The sequence below is a fragment of the Daphnia pulicaria genome, chromosome 7, assembly GCF_021234035.1.
Source record: "Daphnia pulicaria isolate SC F1-1A chromosome 7, SC_F0-13Bv2, whole genome shotgun sequence".
NCBI lineage: Eukaryota > Metazoa > Arthropoda > Branchiopoda > Diplostraca > Daphniidae > Daphnia > Daphnia pulicaria.
The window spans coordinates 861,221-874,227 of NC_060919.1; the positions used below are offsets into that span (position 1 = coordinate 861,221).

At 42.0% G+C, this 13,007-nt stretch overlaps 3 protein-coding genes across 4 annotated transcripts; 2 read left to right on the forward strand and 1 right to left on the reverse strand.

The window, feature by feature from the left end:
- Positions 1-311: 311 nt before the first annotated feature.
- LOC124350104 (adhesive plaque matrix protein-like) lies at positions 312-1,085 on the forward strand. Its single transcript, XM_046801116.1, has 3 exons — positions 312-408; positions 494-607; positions 682-1,085. Exons 1-3 carry the CDS (start codon positions 403-405, stop codon positions 1,030-1,032), a joined length of 471 nt encoding a protein of 156 aa, XP_046657072.1. The 5' UTR covers positions 312-402; the 3' UTR covers positions 1,033-1,085.
- Positions 1,086-2,823: 1,738 nt separating this feature from the next.
- LOC124349393 (interferon-induced very large GTPase 1-like) lies at positions 2,824-8,136 on the forward strand. The gene is made up of 3 exons (XM_046799954.1): positions 2,824-5,863; positions 5,927-6,979; positions 7,590-8,136. The coding sequence occupies exons 1-2, from the start codon at positions 2,851-2,853 to the stop codon at positions 6,919-6,921; spliced, it is 4,008 nt and encodes a 1,335-aa protein (XP_046655910.1). The 5' UTR covers positions 2,824-2,850; the 3' UTR covers positions 6,922-6,979; positions 7,590-8,136.
- A 2,126-nt stretch (positions 8,137-10,262) lies between these two features.
- On the reverse strand, positions 10,263-12,831 carry LOC124349562. 2 transcript variants are annotated; one of them, XM_046800261.1, is made up of 4 exons: positions 12,664-12,831; positions 12,550-12,609; positions 12,365-12,487; positions 10,263-12,291 (listed from the first exon to the last, which is right to left on the reverse strand). In XM_046800261.1, the coding sequence occupies exons 3-4, from the start codon at positions 12,456-12,458 to the stop codon at positions 10,625-10,627; spliced, it is 1,761 nt and encodes a 586-aa protein (XP_046656217.1). In that variant the 5' UTR covers positions 12,459-12,487; positions 12,550-12,609; positions 12,664-12,831; the 3' UTR covers positions 10,263-10,624. The 2 variants fall into 2 exon arrangements, with proteins under 2 accessions (XP_046656217.1, XP_046656218.1); XM_046800262.1 differs by having other exon boundaries at positions 12,550-12,612.
- Between the last annotated feature and the right edge of the window lie 176 nt (positions 12,832-13,007).

A 13,007-nucleotide genomic window follows, 5' to 3' on the forward strand; every position in this document is an offset into this window, starting at 1 on the left:
ATTCCGGCGACTACCATTTGATACGGGGATATCTTGATCACGATTGTGATTAAACGAAAGTGTAGGAGGAACCGTTTTTGGAATAAAATCGGGTACTCGAAAAATTGCGATCAAGTCAATCAAGAGTGAAAATGAGGTCAGATGAGCTTCAGAATTCACCACAAGGGCGAAAGAGACAAAACGGGGGCCCCACCCAGTTTTACGAGAGCAAAAGTTTTATCCCTATTTGAGCGTGTATAATCTTATCTGTGCGAAAATGTTCGTCGTGCATCGTCGTGCATCACCTGAAAAAGGAATGGCCACTTCCACTTGCCGAAGTAGGCCCCACAGCACCAGGTATAAAAACAGACGCACAAAATCTCGAAGTTACCAGTTGTACAACAACCAGAAACTCGAATTAACATGCAGGTATTAGCTCGTCCACTTCCATCGACTCTACAATCGTCTAAATTTTTTTAATTATCTGAATTACATCTGAAAAATGTATTGAAAGGTTTTGATCGTTCTCGCCGCTGCTTTGATCGCCACTGTGGCCTCAAACGCTTACTACCCCAAACCGGCCTACCCAGCTCCGGCTTATCCATCTTACAGCAAGTCATACGATTATGTAAGGATTTTATTTTTATTTCATTAACTGTCGATTAAGTTTTGACCTGTTTTAAATGAATTGAATTCCTGCAGGCCCCAATGCCGTACAGCTTCGCCTGGGCCGTAAAGGACGACTACACGTACAACGACTTTGGCCACCAGGAGACGGCCGATGACAAGGGCTACGTCTCCGGCTCCTACAAAGTCAATCTCCCTGACGGCCGGACCCAGACGGTCACCTACAAGGCCGATGATTACAGCGGATACGTCGCCGACGTCAAATACGACGGAGAGGCCAAATACCCCGAGTACAAGCCAAGTGGATACAAGCCCGCTGCCTACCCCAGCCCAGCTTATCCAGGCTCCTCTTACCCTGCTGCTTACCCGTCATACAAACCCGCATACAAACCCGCCTACCCAGCTCCGGCTTACCCCAAATATTAAGTGAATGTATTTCTGTTATTTAAAATTTATAAATATAAAGAAGTAACATTCAACCAGCCAGTTTTTTACTTTCTATAGTTAGTTGATTATTTTGTTCTCTTCTTTTCCTTGCTTACTTCGTAGACTAGGAGTTCCCCTTTTTTTTTCTCTTTTCCTAATGATTCAACGCAAAACGAAGGGCGCAATTGGCGAAAAAGAAATCCAACCCAATTTCACTTTTGCCCGGCTTTTGCCTCCACTTTTGAGGCCGTCGAATGAACGAAAACGACACAACGATTTACTTGCGAAACATATCAATACTGTAACAACACCAATCACTACTGGGCATTTGACTACGAGTTGATAACGCTCACTATTTCTATATTTGCCTTATCTTCTTATCGCCTTTGATATTTCGTCGACCTTTTATACTCTGTACGTGTTTGAATCTTTCAAAAAATATTTTCGACAATCAATTTTTGAACCAAGTACGTAACGGCACTTTCTGCAAGTCAGTCGCACAGCATAGCTTTTGCTGCTGCATCACATCCGGAGGTTCCTTTGAACTTGTTTCATCTCCATATTAAGGTAGCCTATAAGCATTAACGAATTTGTTTCTCTTTTATGTTCGACAGTATGATGCTCAAAGTAGGGTAGTGAGTCACAATCACATGCACAGCAAATAATATAGCCTAGATAAGGTGTGTTACGTTGTCGGCTTGAAACTGCTAATCTGTAATGTAATTATTATGATTAAGCTAGAGCTTGAGCAGACATACAAGAATGGAAAAATGTAGCGACAGCCTCTCAAAAGATGAAGCTATATTTAACGTAATTACACGTCAATCTTCTTGGTTTGATCAGATTGGCGAGGCCCAGCAATTACAGGTGAGTACATTATTTTAATTATATGGTAAATCCTTTTCGATAAAGAGACCACATGTGGCTGATCAAAAAAGATAAGATAGACTTATCAAAATTTCGAATATCGATTAACGAATTCAAATTTTATAGCAAAATAAAACGATGGAAGAGAAAAACGACGAACAAAAGGAGCTACAAAAGAAAAAACCTTACGTCGCCTTCCTAATCGACCGGCCATTTAACGCTAACGAAACTCAGGAGGAAGAAGAAACAGTAACTCTAATGAAACGTTTGCGCGGTCGCCTCAACTTGGGATTGCATAAAAAAAAAATCGGGAACAATAAGAGCGAAGACGACGACGCCGAATTCGAAGCTTTGATCGCGTTCAGCCTAGGTTCATCATCTTCACGATCTTTGCTAACCTCAGGAACCAAGGAAAGTCCTCCTACCAACAAGAAAAGCTTGTACGATACCTTGCTGGAGCTCGTGGACGAATTCGATGCAGCCGGCGTGGCCGAGATTTTCCGACTGTTGCTGGAACGAAGATCTGCCATTCCGTTGTTCGTGCCCGATTCAAAAACGCATTTCTTGAACCTGATGAGACACGTCACCTTGCCTGGAATCGACAATATCCGTTTGGGCGAAGACAAGTCGTTGATGCGCGTTGCCGTCGTCTCTTGCCGTCAGAGAAATCAGAGCCAAGCGAGTGAGATCCTGAAGAGCCTCTTCAACATCGACAGTGTCCACAGTCATGATTTGTCAACTGGCAGTGTCTCTTCCAAGTCCATTTTGGCCGAAATCGGGTGTGGCTGCGTTGTGATCGGAGAATCCGGCCCTGAAAAGGTGAAAAACGTTTTGGTCACTCACGTAATCGGGGACTTTAAACTGCTTTGGCCATTTTTGCGACTTTATGCCGACTACTTACTGATTGAAGACTCTTCTGTGGAGAATGAAAGTTTTCCCGTTTCCTCGTTTATGTCTGGCGAACAAACTTCTCATCCTGAATCGAATGCGTTTCCATTCGTCTGCGTATGGAAGCCTTCGTTTTATGAGACGCACTACGAAATGAAAGAATTTAATGGTTTTAGTCAGTTATGCATAGACGGTCAGTTAGCAGGCAAGACTATTGGCATCTTAAAATCGAGCGTCGTTGCAATGGCTGTAAAAATTAATCCGACAAATCAATCCCAAGTAAAGTCCTCGGTAAAGTCTCCAGAACGTCTGAGGTTATTCCAAATTCCTTTTCTGATGAATGAAGGATACAGAGCGTTGGATTGTGTCTCTCCAACAGAGATTGAGTCACGAATGACAACATCTGTTCAGAACTTGAGAGACGTGAAGACCAAGGAATTTCTCCTCCAGAAAAACTACATGGAGCAAGCTAAGCACGAAGAGACTAAGAATGAGCACCGCCTAAACGAAGAAAAGGTGCGCGAGGAAGATGCAAAAATTAAGAAATGTCGGGAAGTGCGTCGAGCCGAAAGCCATCGCGTTGAACAACATCCGTTACTACAACTATTCATCAGTTTACTTTCGGAAGAAGATTCTGATTATCGCGTTCTGTCAGTTCGTATGTTGGAAAAGGAGTTAGCCGGACGTTGCGAACGGACGCTGGAACGTGAACTGCAAGAAATCCGCAAGTTAAATTCTTCGTACGTTGATAAATTAGCGAGTACTTGTGAAATAGAAGACCTAGAGGTGACCAGAGAAAATCTTCTTTCGGCCAAGGCCCAACTGCGTGATGGTGTACTCAATGTAGAGCATTTGTGGAGGGAGCTGAGCCATTTATGTACTGACATGGAACCCGAAAGTCGTTCATCAATTGTTGAGAAAATTCCTTGTCTAGCTGCCCAGCATTTACTGGACGGCTTCTGTCTGGAGCTGCTCGACGGGGATTCCAACATGATACACCTCGAATGGATTACCGAAGTTTTACGAGAACTTGGAGTACTGACCGGAAAAATGAAGCGCATTTTCGTTTTGTCTGTTATTGGTATGCAGAGTAGCGGTAAATCGACGTTGCTGAACACCATGTTTGGCATCCAAATGAGGACCAGCGTTGGACAGTGCACCCGAGGTGTCAACATGCAGCTGGTACCTGTTGAAGGCCGTGCGGAGTACGACTACATTTTGTTGCTGGACACGGAAGGCACAAGAGCTCCGGAATATCACGGTATGCCCGACAGTGACAAGCGAGACAACCAGATGGCCACTCTCAGTATTTTACTTGCGGACGCCACAATCGTCATTACACCGGGTGAGAATGACGCTGCGATTAAAGAAATTCTTCCGGTTGTTTTGATGGCCTATCAGGGATCCAAATTGGCCGAGGACAATGGTGGTCGACTAAGCTCCAAGGTATTTTTCGTTTACAACAGAATCGACACCAGTCAGAAGAACAAGTTGAGCAGCATCATCCAGTCACTTGGGACTTCACTTCACGAAGCTTTTAGTCAAGTCAAGAAGTTAGCCGGATACTCTGCACAACACCTCAAGTCGGAGGCGAGTCCTTTCGGTGGATTCGATCTCGACGTGTCAAACTCGTCTAATGAAGAACAATGTGACGTCTGTATTCTGGGAAATGTGAAGAACACTTTTGAACCTCCGGGTGACATACCGGATTTTGCCTTTGGTGAAACTCTTGTCAAACTCCGGGAACACATCCATCGACGGGTTACCAGTGTCCAGCAGGAAGGAACAGCTTGGAAGAGTAGGTCGATTGAAGAATTTTCGAATTACATTACGGAAGTGTGGAAGTGCATCTGCTCAGCCAATTTCACTTTGAATTTCGCCTCGGTGGTGGAGCGCATTACTTTTGATCAATTGGATTTCGAGTACAAGAAAGTGGAACAGCAATTGTTAGAAGCCTACCTTGAATCCTTTGCAAGTCTCAAGAAGAAGATGATTGAAGAAAAGGGTGAGAATATTAGCTCCGGCTCCACGGCCGTGATGGATGTTGCTAGCAATGATCATCGCCTATTAAAATTTGAGTCCCAGTTACGCGAAGAAATCTGGCCGGCTGAGCAATACTTAGATAAGCAGGTGAAAGACATGGTTAAGAAAAGAGGACGAGAGAAGTGGAGTCAGCAGTTTCTAAAGCAATGGGAAATGAACAAGAGAGATCAAGCTCGTAGCTGGGCATTGAGATTGAAAACCAGTTTCGTTTTGCTTTTTAACTACGAACACCACGTCGAAAACTACAAGAAGAAAATGCGCAAGGAAATTCTCCATTTCTTCAAGCTTCAATCGATGAACTCTAATAATTTCGAGTGGACAGACGTTGACAAGAATAAGAAGTTTGAAGAATTGTACAAAAACATGTTGGCTGAAGTTCATCAGCAGTTTCCCTCAAAAGATATGAGAGCAGAAGTCTTAAACGTTTATCAAAACAGCAGCGTCATCAAGAATAGAATGATTGATATGAAATTATCCGATGCTGACGCGTCCTTTTTTTCGAAATTGATGCAGGAACGCGTTCACGTTTACTCAAGCGCAAATCAGAATAAAAATATTAATTTCTTTGATAAATGTCTCAATTCTGATATGCTGGTGGTATCTGAAGATGACTCGTCCCTGCTTTTAAAACTACAGCAGCAACCAATTTATTTTTTTAGGAAAAATCCAAATGCCGTTGAAAAATGCCTAAAATCTGTTGACACGATTGTCAACCAAATTGCCGCTAGTCAACAATGTTATGATGGCAGCATCATTTCTAATTTTATCTATGAAGTCGATGCAAGTATAAATCTCCATAAGGTTTCTACTAACTCCGAAGTTCGAAAGATTCACATCTTCGCTCAAAAGAAGATTACTGATATAATGGAGATTATCGGAAGAGAGTGGGATGAAGAAAATTCGGTGCTCGCTAAACTCAAACGCAACAAAGAGGACCTGTATGAGTACTTTATGATGGTTTCACAGGGCGCCGAAAAGACCAAACTCTTTGCGGTCACCATGGCAAACGCCTTGAAAAGAGTCCTTATGTCGGGTAATTAAATAAAAGTCAATTTTATTTTATTTGTGTAATAATTCTTTTTACGATTCATCTTAGCATTCGAGAAAGAAATGATCCAGAAGGCGTTTAATGTCATTCGCAATCGACAATGGTTGTTCGACGCCAGATTGATGCACAAGCACTTGGATCTCTACTTGATCGACTTGCTGGATGAGCAGAAAATTAATGAAGTTCTAGATAAAATATATCAACCGCAAAGCTTTTATGCAGATGTGCTACATCGGCTCATTGCTCAAAATGTTACCAACGTCGAAAAGGAATGGCAAGACTTCACAATTTGTCTAAAACAAGCCATTAAAAAGGCGGCTTTAGCAACGTCAAACGTTGTGAGTGGTAAAACTCAGAATTTCGTCAACCAACTGCGGAATGAATTTTTAAAAGGTGGCCTGCAGAATGAACTTCTAGCCTCAGCGTTTTTGACAGATTTCAGTGGCGAATATGATGACTGCGAAAATGAAGAGAAAGACGAATTTCAAGATGCCTGCATGAACGATATGATTCGAGTCCTCGATTATCAAGAACCCCCCAAAAATCAGGAAAAATTCGCAAAAGAACTGAGCCCCAAAGTCGTTCAATATATGAAAATCCGGAACGATCCCGTTGCCCTACCGCGTTGTGATGCTTACTGTACCCTTTGTAGTAGTTTGTGCATCGAAGCGGCTAATCACGACACCAGTCTCACACCGCACGACGCCATTCACCAACCGGTAGGCATAACTGGATTAAAAAATGTAGATGATTTGACCATAGATTCGGAAACGTGTAGTGATTGTTACCAAAAAGATTGGAGTTTTCGTCTATCCAACACCAGTGAATGGCAAAAATACAGAGATTACGCCAAAGTCTTTCCCGGATGGAAAAATCCTAGAACCAACGAAGAATCACCACTCCGTGAATACATTTTCGCTACGTACAACGAAGAAATCGCTAAGAAATACAAGAAGAAGCCCTGTGCCAATGTCCCTGCCAAATATTTCCGGGATTTGTCTACCATCCGGGAACAGTTGAAAAGGGACATAGGTGGAATTTGAAAACACTGTGAAATAATTCTTCTTGTCATTTTAGTATTCGGTGTTGTTTTGCAAGCATGACCCTGGTAGCACGCCTCTATCTATAGGATGTACGTCGCCCATCTTTTGCAGCCGAGTGAGATGTCTTAACCCGACGTCCATAGGATTGCCTATGTCTATACTAATGTCGCGCTGTAAGACATCCAAATGGGTACGGCTTACAGCCGTCTTCAAAAGACTTAAATTTAAGCAAAAAGAAAAAAAGAAACGTTTCTCGATGGGCGCGAAACCACGTTCTTTGGAGTGGTACTCCAGTGCTCTACCCACTACACCACTCTATATTACTTTTTAACTGTGTTTTGTTCAACGGCTTTACATTAATACTAGCAGTTAAAATTATGAAAATGTAAAGTCCTTGTCTTCCTCATCTATCCTGTGGACAGATAATTTGGACATCTCATAGACGTCATGTTACGTCTGTCTGTTAAGCGTCTAATTTCTAGACACAAATGGATGTCCGTGTTCGTATGAGAAACGTAGATCTATAGGACATCTATACGAAGATAGCATAAGGCCGTAGTAAATTGAGTATCCATGTGATATCCAATTTAGGTTGCAGATAGATCAGATTTGATTTAGACATTAAGACATCTATATGATAGACGATGGATGTAAGTGTGCTACCAGGGGAGATACCAGACGATTGATAACAGATCCCTCTGGATCATAAATTTCCTAGTTTTGTTTTTTATTAGAGATTCAAGTTAAAAAACCATGAGTGTTGTTTCTCCAAGAAAATCATAACATCTAAATTTACAAAGAATGATTCGTTTGCAAAGTAAAACGGTTTAAACTAAAATTACTAACAAAGAGTTCAAGAAAACTGGCAAGAAAATTTTATGATTAGGCCCACCATGTTTTCTAATCTATGTATAATGTATCAACGTGATTGTTTCCCAAGCACTCAAACTTGCCCAAACTTGTTTGTTTTTTCTACAGGAAGTCAGGAATGCACTGGAATGATTTGTTGAAAAACAACTGATGTCGATTTCACAGCTTAAGTTATTAAATCATTTTCAAATTTTAGTTATAATTTCAATTTCTAAACTAAAACTAATTAAGCAAAGAGCAAATAGGAAATTTAGTATTTTACCAAGATGTTTTCACAAATTAACACAATTGCTTTCCCGATGTACCTTAAACACTTAAACACTTAAACATACTTTAGCAATACATTTGAATATTTACTCATTTCAAAATTGAATTTTACCTTCAGCCGTTTTGCTGCTCATCTCATCTTTAACTTCGGAACAAAACAAAAGCAGAGCAGACGACATTTCTCTTCTACTAGCTGTCAGCTGTCGATCGTTGAGACATGAAAATTGAAAACCATTAAAAATCGAACCCTGTAAATCTAATCGCATCGATAAAGCCATTTTACTTTTTTAAAAAAAGTTTAAGTTTTAACTTTTAAGACAACGAATTTTTTTTTAATTTTCAAATTTATTGAATTTTCAATCAAGGAAATGGAGGAAATGCGCTTACAAAATTTGCTTGAATATTTCGTTATTTACACGAAACTTATGTCTTTTTGACTGGATACGGTAGTTTACAAACAAGGAATAGTTTGTAGTCATGTCGACTGAGGTAATCTGAATCGTAAACTTCCCAGCACCCCTGGCCCAATTGATCTTCACGGAAGTCTTTGACGATCAGGAAAAGACGTTCTCTGACGCAACCTTTCTCAGCACCTCGATCCTCATTTAAAGCCTTTTTGATTAATCCTTGATAATATTCGGGTGTGCCACAGAAATTCTCATATTCTTTTACTTTATTGGCGCTACTGCTTCCGAAGAACGACCAGGTGGATGGCTCCGCAATGTCCAGAAGAGTGCTAGGATCGTCTGCCCATCGAAGTGTCGTAGGCTCCTTTGACGTCAGGTTGAAATATCCACCAGTCCAGATTAGTTTCCGCCTTTGCGGATCTCCGTTGTCTTCTCCAAATATTTCGTTAGAATGACGCTCAACACCGTTGTTGATTTCAGTATCAAGAGCCGACGTCTTTGGAGCCAACATTTGAGCGCCAGATGCCAAATGCTGACAAGTTTCCCGGGCCATCAAATACGATCCTCGACCCGAGAAAGCCGCGTATTCATTTGCAAACAATTGATTCTTTTCGTCCGGTAGGAAATCTCCGAGGAAATTGCGTTTGAGGTTGAATGGAAGGCCGGCAGCAGCCACTTGACAGACGAAGCTAAATTCCAGGTGTTCGGTTTCATAGAACAATGAGCTGTACAGCTGCCAGCATCCGTTTTTGGTGGGACGGTAGTCCTTGACAACGTAAACCAAAGAGTTTGTGATTGCGCCGTATTTGCGGAGTTCATCCAGCGACACTTTCAATATTTGCATAGCTTGTTTAGGTTCACAGAAATTCTGATGCCACTCGGACAAAACAGCTTCATCTATCCAGCGCATTCGGTTGATTCCGTCTAACTCCAAGTCTATGTATCCGCCAGTCCATATTTGCTTCCGGAATCCGGATAAGAGGGTATCGTCGTTGACAAATAGAATTTGGTGTAGATTTTCTATGCGCCTGTCGAATCGTTTTTCTTGCTGTTCGGACAGAACGGTCGTCAGGTTGCCACCACCTCCGGGTAGGGCGGCGCAGACTCGTTGAGCTTTGGTGAAAGACAGTCTTCCGGGGTGGTAAACGTATTTGTGATCGGGTGAAATGAACGTGTCCTGGGCACAGAAATTCTTGTATCCCATAGCTGGTTCTTCTGTGCAAGTAGGAGCTAAAATACTTTGGCCGGAAATGATTTTTTTCACGGTGAAAGGATTAAAAAAGTATACTCCGAGAACGATCAAAGCGATCAGAATTAAAACGCTACAGAGAACGCCGACGGCTATACTCCGATTCCACTCTGGGGGATTCCGAGGATTGGAACGATGATAAACTCCATCCTGGTAAACTAAGTCTTTTCTTAAACGATGCGTATCGTTACTATCATCCATTTCTATATTCCGTAATCAATTAAGCCAGATGCCCTGTACATATATAGAGAAGAGTGTTCCAATCAGTGTGAGCATTCAAGTTTTTCGAGCTATTTTGGTTTAATAAGATGGATCGACTAAAGATATTAATCCAACGTGAACCGATTTTTTTAGAGTGGAATTTTACTCACAAAGTTCATTCATTTAAAATTTTAAAAACATGTTTTATTATAAAAGAATTACCTTTTTTAAACTAGTACCAGCCTCGGTTGAGCCGGCGGCGGAGTCAAAACTGGTTTTACCAGACGCCCTCTCTAGACAAAGCTGATAACCTTTAATTATGCAGTTTCAAAAGGATAAAAGCCAATGAATGCAGTTAATTTTTAAATTTAGTTGTTCAATATTTATTGAGAAATATTTCAGTGTTTCACGAATTTTAGCAAAGAAAAATTGACAAGAACATTTACCACCGTGTTAGTTTGCCACCCATGCCGCATTTAGTGTCTGGAATCAAAATGGACCATTTTATACAGATCGACATTAGACATTCTGGTTTGTCGGTTGTTATCGACGATGGCCAGCGAGCAACGCTGATCGTCCATGCGTTTCGATTGGAATTGAGTGATTGAATTTAAAAAGAATTCCTCTTCATCATCCATAATAGCGTCGTCCCCATTGTTATTAGCCTGTCGTATAGTCAAATCGAAACGGACGGCATTAGACATTTGCCTCATCCGTCGTTCTCATCATAGAAAATATCAGAGGAAATCATCGTGATACTTTTCAGTAGAAAATTAGCTACTTTTTCGTTAGATTGTTGACTTATTTCATTCGGGACACAGCTGAGTTTCTTCCTGTGGGTAAAAGGCGAATTGGATTGACGCAAGAAATTGTTGACGGGTGCCGGGCGGATTGGCTGCTCATCAGTTTGACTTTCTGGGTTGCTGCTGCTGGCTTTCTGCGTTTCAATCGGACTGGACTGAGCAGCTGGCAGACACAGTTGAGATTTTTTAATGGCTGGATACAGAAAAGTCTTGATGGTTGCGTCAGCCAAAGGTGAGCAAGCCGAAACCAGTCCTATCTGGTAACTGTTATTTTCATTTGAACACCATCGAGCTTCTTCAGAGAATCCATGAAAGGCCTTGCCAATTACTCCCTGTCTTTCCTTGCCCGACGTGATGGCCGAAAACACGGGGAGTTTGATAACCGGTTCCAGGTTACCAATGAAATTCTGGATGCGCTCCATCAGGGGATCTGGGGTGTAGTCAACTTTCAAGACGAAAACTCTGGCGCGTTTCTCGCTGCTCGACGGAGGCCGAGACTCGATCTCGGCAATGTCAAACATATCCATCTGGTTGCCCTTCAACAGCAAATAAATGGCGTCGATCTCGCTTCGACGCTGGATCAGCCAGCTGACCATATCGGATAACAGAGCGCAGTCTGAAATCGTTTTCATGTCGTTGGAAATCTTGTCTTTGGCGATCAGGTCTTCCACGCACTTCTTCGCGATGTGATTCACGTCGAATTGTTTGATCTCGTTGCGAACGGGTTCCAGCAAATTGAGGAACTGGAACATGGCTCTTTCCAGCGGAGGGATTCGATTGAGAAACGGATGTTTCGATATCCGGTAACTCTCCTTCGTGATCCAGTGCAGCTTCCGTTCAATTTTTAGTCTTTTGTCGATTATCCTGTCCAAAACGATTCGAGTTTCAATTTGCTTGGGTATCTGGCGCCGGACGATGTAGATGGGACGCCATATTTTGGCGGGTTGATTATCCTCTTTGAAATTGATGATGTCTCTCAGGAATTCGCAGGATTGGCGGAACGAACTGTCGGTCATGTGGACGTCTTCCAGGCTGCTGAGAATTCTACAAGACACTTTTTCCAGTTCAACTGGTGGGTCGGTAATAATTGTCGTTTTCGTTCCGATAATATAATCAAAATAAGCTTTGGCTACCAGGTAGATATTTTCTTCGGCGCTGTCCTTGGTTTCTCGACGCCAATCGACGGATCTGCGCATGCAGCAAATCAGCTCGGCTCCGTAGACGACTTGTTCAACCAAATGGGTCGCCCAGCCACCGCTCTCCACCTGATAGTCGTACATTTTCGAGTCGAGAAACTGTTGATCTAGACTTTCGGTCCGCCGAACGACACGGAAGAACACTGTGACTAGCGCCTCATTCTCGTCGTCTTCCGTCTGACATGGCCTAAGGAAATCGGCGAACCAGAGGAGATTCAAGTCCACTGACCCTTGGTCAATGCTTTGCTTCAAATGGGAATTAATTCCAAGTAAAGAAGGTTTGAATTTGGCGGGTTGATTGAAGAAAAAGTAGCGCTCCGTTTCGGGAATTAATTTTTGCTCGATGCGGATGCACTCGCTAGGCACTGGAATACCACCTGTTGGGAATAAAACGATAATACTCTCGATAATTCGAAAATACAATTTCATGCACTCAATGTAATAATTTACTTTTTAAAATGTCATCTGTGTAGTAGTTGTAAAGGTCTCCGACCGTCACATCGCGACCCAAAGCGGAAACTGATATCCGGGAGTTGGAGCCCATTAGTAAAACGAGTTTGTAGTTTGTCCCTCCTAAATAGCGTACTTGTTAACATCAAAATTTAATAGTTGAGAATTGTATAACGTGATCAAACCATAAAGTCTAATTTAATCGTATTTGACGTTGAGGGATGTCACGTATAGATGGTTATTTCCTGCTAAATAAATTTTGGTTAAAATAAATCAATGTCTTTAATACTTTGAATTACCTTGAAAAAGTATATGGTCAATATATCCTTACAGCATCACTTGAGGAACAATTAAAAGTTATCAGTATTGTTTCTACTGAAGAGCGGATCCACAGCACTGAAGAGACTAAAATCACCGGACAGACTGAAAAGAAAAATAGAGAAACAACAGTTAAACTAAAACACTGCGATGCTTCGGGAAACGAATAGGCTGCAGTGTACGTGTTGCAGCAATACTGGTCAAACTAGCGCCACTCCTCGCCAGATAAAAGTTTGTTTCACGGTGGTCATGTGGTGCAGTGAAGGTGAAGGCCACGCTGGAATCCTGAATAACGGAACTTAAGTTGCTCTGCTCCATCTAACAA

Bases quoted from the DNA above. Each gene is read 5' to 3' on its own strand.
- LOC124349393 (XM_046799954.1), top strand. From the start codon at position 2,851: ATGTCTGGCGAACAAACTTCTCATCCTGAATCGAATGCGTTTCCATTC. The intron at 5,864-5,926 runs GTAATTAAATAA...GATTCATCTTAG, and splicing joins GAAAAGAGTCCTTATGTCGG to CATTCGAGAAAGAAATGATC.
- LOC124350104 (XM_046801116.1), top strand. The intron at 608-681 runs GTAAGGATTTTA...GAATTCCTGCAG, and splicing joins ACAGCAAGTCATACGATTAT to GCCCCAATGCCGTACAGCTT.
- LOC124349562 (XM_046800261.1), bottom strand. From the start codon at position 12,458: ATGGGCTCCAACTCCCGGATATCAGTTTCCGCTTTGGGTCGCGATGTG. The intron at 12,292-12,364 runs GTAAATTATTAC...TATTCCCAACAG, and splicing joins CACAGATGACATTTTAAAAA to GTGGTATTCCAGTGCCTAGC.